A 7,500-nucleotide genomic window follows, 5' to 3' on the forward strand; every position below is an offset into this window, starting at 1 on the left:
AGTGACTACTCAGACTCTATGTTGCTATAGTGACTACTCTGACTCTATGTTGCTATAGTGACTACTCTGACTCTATGTTGCTATAGTTACTACTCTGATTCTATGTTGCTATAGTTACTACTCTGACTCTATGTTGCTATAGTTACTACTCTGATTCTGTTGCTATAGTGACTACTCCAGTGACTACTCTGACTGGACGGCAGATGCAGGGATCAACCTGGAACCACCAAAGAAGAAGAGCACCAGCTCTGAGGAGGATGGAGAGAAGACGAAGAGGGAGGGAAAGAGAGACAGGAAAAAAGACAAAGACGGAGCGCTACCGAAGGAGAAACCAAAGGAGAAGAGGAAGGTTTGTGTGTATTTATGTATCATGTCCTCATTTTCACTGTGCCAACTACCGTTAACGTCATTGTAATCTGGCAGTGATTTAAACCTTCATTATAAGGAGGAGATTATTTAACTAGAGTTTAGTAAACTGAATAATATGATCCCTGATCCTCTCTCTGTCTCCTCTCTCCTCTCTCTCTATCTTCTCTCTCTCTTCTCTCTATCTCTTCCCTCTCTCTCCTCTCTCTCTCCCTCTCCTCTCTATTCTCTCTCTCTCTCCCTCCTCTCTCCTCTCCTCTCGCTTCTCTCTTCTCTTTCTCCTCTCTCTTCTCTTTCTCTCTTCTCTTTCTCTCTCTCTTCTCTATCTCCTCTCTCCTCTCTCTTCTCTCTCTTCTCTCTCTCTCCTCTCTCCTCTCTCTTCTCTCTCTCTCCTCTCTCTTCTCTCTCTCTTCTCTCTCTCTCCCTCTTCTCTCTCTCTCCTCTCTTCTCTCTCTCTCCTCTCTCTTCCCTCTCTCTCCTCTCTCGCTCCCTCTTCTCTCTCTCTCCTCTCTCTCTCTCCTCTCTCTCTCTCCTCTCTACTCTCTCTCCTCTCTCTTCTCTCTCTCTCTCTCTCCTCTCTCCTCTCTCATCTCTCTTCTCTCTTCTCTCTTCTCTCCTCTCTCTTCTCTCTCTCTTCTCTCTCTCTCTCCTCTCTCTTCTCTCTCTCTCTTCTCTCTATCTCTTCCCTCTCTCTCCTCTCTCTCTCCCTCCTCTCTCCTCTCTCCTCTCTCCTCTCTCTTCTCTCTTCTCTCTCCTCTCGCTTCTCTCTTCTCTTTCTCCTCTCTCTTCTCTTTCTCTCTCTCTCCTCTCTCTTCTCTCTCTCTTCTCTCTCTCTCTCCTCTCTCTTCTCTCTCTCTCTCCTTTCTCTCCTCTCTCCTCTCTACTCTCTCTTCTCTCTCTCTCTCTCCTCTATCTCTCCTCTATCTCTTCTCTCTCTCTCTCCTCTCTCTTCTCTCTCTCTCTCTCTCTCTTCTCTTTCTCATCTCTCATCTCTCTCTCTTCTCTTTCTCCTCTCTCCTTTCTATTCTCTATCTCTCTTCTCTCTCTCCCTCTTCTCTCCTCTCTCCTCTCTCTTCTCTCTTCTCTCTTCTCTCTCTCTCTCCTCTCTCATCTCTCTCTCTTCTCTCTCTTCTCTCTCTCTTCTCTCTCCTCTCTCTTCTCTCTCTCTTCCCCCTCTCTCTTCTCTCTCTCCTCTCTCCTCTCTCGCTCTCTCTCTTCTCTCTTCTCTCTTCTCTCTCTCTCCTCCATCTCTCTCTCCCTCTTCTCTCCTCTCTTCTCTTTCTCTCTCTCTCTCTCTCTCTCTCTCTTTCTCTCCCCCCTCTCTCTCTCTCTATTCCCCCTCTCTCTCCTTCCCTCTCTCTATATCTCTCAGAGGGCAGGGTTTCAGGAGGCGGGGTTATCTCTGGAGGAGTGGCTACCGTCAGCCTGGATCACAGACACAGTCCCCCGGAGATGTCCCTATATACCACAGATGGGAGACGAGGTAACACACACATTAACCCAGCCAGCCAGCCAGCCAGCCAGCCACACACCCAGCCAGCCAGCCAGCCAGCCAGCCAGCCAGCCACACACCCAGCCAGCCAGCCAGCCAGCAACACTCCCAGCCAGCCAGCCAGCCACACACCCAGCCAGACAGCCATACACCCACCCAGCCAGCCACCCACCCAGCCAGCCAGCCACACACCCAGCCAGCCAGCCAGCCACACAGCCAGCCAGCCAGCCACACACCCAGCCACCCATCCATACACCCACCCACCCACCCAGCCATACATCCACCCACCCAGCCAGCCACACACCCAGCCAGCCACACACCCAGCCAGCCACACACCCAGCCAGCCACCCAGCCAGCCAGCCACACACCCAGCCAGCCAGCCAGACGGGCCATACACCCACCCACCCAGCCAGCCACCCACCCAGCCAGCCACACACCCAGCCAGCCAGCCAGCCAGCCAGCCACACACACACACCCACCCACCCAGCCAGCCACACACGCAGCCAGCCAGCCATACACCCAGCCAGCCAGCCACACAGCCACCCAGCCAGCCACCCAGCCAGCCAGCCACCCACCCAGCCAGCCACCCAGCCACCCAGCCAGCCAGCCACACACACCCAGCCAGCCAGCCAGCCACCCAGCCAGCCACCCAGCCAGCCAGCCAGCCAGCCACACACACCCAGCCAGCCAGCCAGCCACCCACCCAGCCAGCCAGCCAGCCACACACACCCAGCCAGCCAGCCAGCCACCCACCCAGCCAGCCAGCCAGCCAGTGTCCTAACAGTGTGTTGTGTTGTCCAGGTGTACTACACCCAGCCAGCCAGCCAGTGTCCTAACAGTGTGTTGTGTTGTCCAGGTGTACTACACCCACCCAGCCAGCCAGCCAGTGTCCTAACAGTGTGTTGTGTTGTCCAGGTGTACTACACCCAGCCAGCCAGCCAGTGTCCTAACAGTGTGTTGTGTTGTCCAGGTGTACTACACCCAGCCAGCCAGCCAGCCAGTGTCCTAACAGTGTGTTGTGTTGTCCAGGTGTACTACACCCACCCAGCCAGCCAGTGTCCTAACAGTGTGTTGTGTTGTCCAGGTGTACTACACCCAGCCAGCCAGCCAGCCAGCCAGTGTCCTAACAGTGTGTTGTGTTGTCCAGGTGTACTACACCCAGCCAGCCAGCCAGTGTCCTAACAGTGTGTTGTGTTGTCCAGGTGTACTACACCCAGCCAGCCAGCCAGTGTCCTAACAGTGTGTTGTGTTGTCCAGGTGTACTACACCCAGCCAGCCAGCCAGTGTCCTAACAGTGTGTTGTGTTGTCCAGGTGTACTACACCCACCCAGCCAGCCAGTGTCCTAACAGTGTGTTGTGTTGTCCAGGTGTACTACACCCAGCCAGCCAGCCAGTGTCCTAACAGTGTGTTGTGTTGTCCAGGTGTACTACACCCAGCCAGCCAGCCAGTGTCCTAACAGTGTGTTGTGTTGTCCAGGTGTACTACACCCAGCCAGCCAGCCAGTGTCCTAACAGTGTGTTGTGTTGTCCAGGTGTACTACACCCACCCAGCCAGTCAGTGTCCTAACAGTGTGTTGTGTTGTCCAGGTGTACTACACCCAGTCAGCCAGCCAGTGTCCTAACAGTGTGTTGTGTTGTCCAGGTGTACTACACCCAGCCAGCCAGCCAGTGTCCTAACAGTGTGTTGTGTTGTCCAGGTGTACTACACCCACCCAGCCAGCCAGCCAGTGTCCTAACAGTGTGTTGTGTTGTCCAGGTGTACTACACCCAGCCAGCCAGCCAGTGTCCTAACAGTGTGTTGTGTTGTCCAGGTGTACTACACCCAGCCAGCCAGCCAGTGTCCTAACAGTGTGTTGTGTTGTCCAGGTGTACTACACCCACCCAGCCAGCCAGTGTCCTAACAGTGTGTTGTGTTGTCCAGGTGTACTACACCCAGCCAGCCAGCCAGCCAGCCAGTGTCCTAACAGTGTGTTGTGTTGTCCAGGTGTACTACACCCAGCCAGCCAGCCAGTGTCCTAACAGTGTGTTGTGTTGTCCAGGTGTACTACACCCAGCCAGCCAGTGTCCTAACAGTGTGTTGTGTTGTCCAGGTGTACTACACCCAGCCAGCCAGCCAGTGTCCTAACAGTGTGTTGTGTTGTCCAGGTGTACTACACCCACCCAGCCAGCCAGTGTCCTAACAGTGTGTTGTGTTGTCCAGGTGTACTACACCCAGCCAGCCAGCCAGTGTCCTAACAGTGTGTTGTGTTGTCCAGGTGTACTACACCCAGCCAGCCAGCCAGTGTCCTAACAGTGTGTTGTGTTGTCCAGGTGTACTACACCCAGCCAGCCAGCCAGTGTCCTAACAGTGTGTTGTGTTGTCCAGGTGTACTACACCCACCCAGCCAGTCAGTGTCCTAACAGTGTGTTGTGTTGTCCAGGTGTACTACACCCAGCCAGCCAGCCAGTGTCCTAACAGTGTGTTGTGTTGTCCAGGTGTACTACACCCAGCCAGCCAGCCAGTGTCCTAACAGTGTGTTGTGTTGTCCAGGTGTACTACACCCAGCCAGCCAGCCAGTGTCCTAACAGTGTGTTGTGTTGTCCAGGTGTACTACACCCAGCCAGCCAGCCAGTGTCCTAACAGTGTGTTGTGTTGTCCAGGTGTACTACACCCAGCCAGCCAGCCAGTGTCCTAACAGTGTGTTGTGTTGTCCAGGTGTACTACACCCAGCCAGCCAGCCAGTGTCCTAACAGTGTGTTGTGTTGTCCAGGTATACTACACCCAGCCAGCCAGCCAGTGTCCTAACAGTGTGTTGTGTTGTCCAGGTGTACTACACCCACCCAGCCAGCCAGTGTCCTAACAGTGTGTTGTGTTGTCCAGGTGTACTACACCCAGCCAGCCAGCCAGTGTCCTAACAGTGTGTTGTGTTGTCCAGGTGTACTACACCCACCCACCCAGCCAGCCAGTGTCCTAACAGTGTGTTGTGTTGTCCAGGTGTACTACACCCAGCCAGCCAGCCAGTGTCCTAACAGTGTGTTGTGTTGTCCAGGTGTACTACACCCACCCAGCCAGCCAGTGTCCTAACAGTGTGTTGTGTTGTCCAGGTGTACTACACCCAGCCAGCCAGCCAGTGTCCTAACAGTGTGTTGTGTTGTCCAGGTGTACTACACCCAGCCAGCCAGCCAGTGTCCTAACAGTGTGTTGTGTTGTCCAGGTGTACTACACCCACCCAGCCAGCCAGTGTCCTAACAGTGTGTTGTGTTGTCCAGGTGTACTACACCCAGCCAGCCAGCCAGTGTCCTAACAGTGTGTTGTGTTGTCCAGGTGTACTACACCCAGCCAGCCAGCCAGTGTCCTAACAGTGTGTTGTGTTGTCCAGGTGTACTACACCCAGCCAGCCAGCCAGTGTCCTAACAGTGTGTTGTGTTGTCCAGGTGTACTACACCCAGCCAGCCAGCCAGTGTCCTAACAGTGTGTTGTGTTGTCCAGGTGTACTACACCCAGCCAGCCAGCCAGTGTCCTAACAGTGTGTTGTGTTGTCCAGGTGTACTACACCCAGCCAGCCAGCCAGTGTCCTAACAGTGTGTTGTGTTGTCCAGGTGTACTACACCCAGCCAGCCAGCCAGTGTCCTAACAGTGTGTTGTGTTGTCCAGGTGTACTACACCCAGCCAGCCAGCCAGTGTCCTAACAGTGTGTTGTGTTGTCCAGGTGTACTACACCCAGCCAGCCAGCCAGTGTCCTAACAGTGTGTTGTGTTGTCCAGGTGTACTACACCCAGCCAGCCAGCCAGTGTCCTAACAGTGTGTTGTGTTGTCCAGGTGTACTACACCCACCCAGCCAGCCAGTGTCCTAACAGTGTGTTGTGTTGTCCAGGTGTACTACACCCAGCCAGCCAGCCAGTGTCCTAACAGTGTGTTGTGTTGTCCAGGTGTACTACACCCACCCAGCCAGCCAGTGTCCTAACAGTGTGTTGTGTTGTCCAGGTGTACTACTCCCAGCCAGCCAGTCAGTGTCCTAACAGTGTGTTGTGTTGTCCAGGTGTACTACACCCAGCCAGCCAGCCAGTGTCCTAACAGTGTGTTGTGTTGTCCAGGTGTACTACACCCAGCCAGCCAGCCAGTGTCCTAACAGTGTGTTGTGTTGTCCAGGTGTACTACACCCAGCCAGCCAGCCAGTGTCCTAACAGTGTGTTGTGTTGTCCAGGTGTACTACACCCACCCAGCCAGCCAGCCAGTGTCCTAACAGTGTGTTGTGTTGTCCAGGTGTACTACACCCACCCACCCAGCCAGCCAGTGTCCTAACAGTGTGTTGTGTTGTCCAGGTGTACTACACCCAGCCAGCCAGCCAGTGTCCTAACAGTGTGTTGTGTTGTCCAGGTGTACTACACCCACCCAGCCAGCCAGCCAGTGTCCTAACAGTGTGTTATGTTGTCCAGGTGTACTACACCCAGCCAGCCAGCCAGTGTCCTAACAGTGTGTTGTGTTGTCCAGGTGTACTACACCCACCCACCCAGCCAGCCAGTGTCCTAACAGTGTGTTGTGTTGTCCAGGTGTACTACACCCAGCCAGCCAGCCAGTGTCCTAACAGTGTGTTGTGTTGTCCAGGTGTACTACACCCAGCCAGCCAGCCAGTGTCCTAACAGTGTGTTGTGTTGTCCAGGTGTACTACACCCACCCAGCCAGCCAGTGTCCTAACAGTGTGTTGTGTTGTCCAGGTGTACTACTCCCAGCCAGCCAGTCAGTGTCCTAACAGTGTGTTGTGTTGTCCAGGTGTACTACACCCAGCCAGCCAGCCAGTGTCCTAACAGTGTGTTGTGTTGTCCAGGTGTACTACACCCAGCCAGCCAGCCAGTGTCCTAACAGTGTGTTGTGTTGTCCAGGTGTACTACACCCAGCCAGCCAGCCAGTGTCCTAACAGTGTGTTGTGTTGTCCAGGTGTACTACACCCACCCAGCCAGCCAGCCAGTGTCCTAACAGTGTGTTGTGTTGTCCAGGTGTGCTACACCCACCCACCCAGCCAGCCAGTGTCCTAACAGTGTGTTGTGTTGTCCAGGTGTACTACACCCAGCCAGCCAGCCAGTGTCCTAACAGTGTGTTGTGTTGTCCAGGTGTACTACACCCACCCAGCCAGCCAGCCAGTGTCCTAACAGTGTGTTATGTTGTCCAGGTGTACTACACCCAGCCAGCCAGCCAGTGTCCTAACAGTGTGTTGTGTTGTCCAGGTGTACTACACCCACCCACCCAGCCAGCCAGTGTCCTAACAGTGTGTTGTGTTGTCCAGGTGTACTACACCCACCCAGCCAGCCAGTGTCCTAACAGTGTGTTGTGTTGTCCAGGTGTACTACACCCAGCCAGCCAGCCAGTGTCCTAACAGTGTGTTGTGTTGTCCAGGTGTACTACACCCAGCCAGCCAGCCAGTGTCCTAACAGTGTGTTGTGTTGTCCAGGTGTACTACACCCAGCCAGCCAGCCAGTGTCCTAACAGTGTGTTGTGTTGTCCAGGTGTACTACACCCAGCCAGCCAGCCAGTGTCCTAACAGTGTGTTGTGTTGTCCAGGTGTACTACACCCAGCCAGCCAGCCAGTGTCCTAACAGTGTGTTGTGTTGTCCAGGTGTACTACACCCAGCCAGCCAGCCAGTGTCCTAACAGTGTGTTGTGTTGT

General features: G+C 54.5%; 1 protein-coding gene across 1 annotated transcript in view; it reads left to right on the forward strand.

Moving 5' to 3' along the window:
* Positions 1–7,500, forward strand: part of LOC311122567 (PH-interacting protein-like) — a 138,202-nt gene that overhangs the window by 68,670 nt on the left and 62,032 nt on the right. The window contains exons 24-25 of the mRNA XM_084196911.1: positions 169–349; positions 1,739–1,849. Of these exons, the coding sequence (XP_084053037.1) occupies positions 169–349; positions 1,739–1,849 (292 nt within the window). The remainder of the gene's footprint in view (positions 1–168; positions 350–1,738; positions 1,850–7,500) is intronic.

This window comes from Coregonus lavaretus (genome assembly GCF_964263955.1).
Source record: "Coregonus lavaretus genome assembly, contig: HAP1_SCAFFOLD_490, whole genome shotgun sequence".
NCBI classification, from domain to species: Eukaryota; Metazoa; Chordata; class Actinopteri; order Salmoniformes; family Salmonidae; genus Coregonus; species Coregonus lavaretus.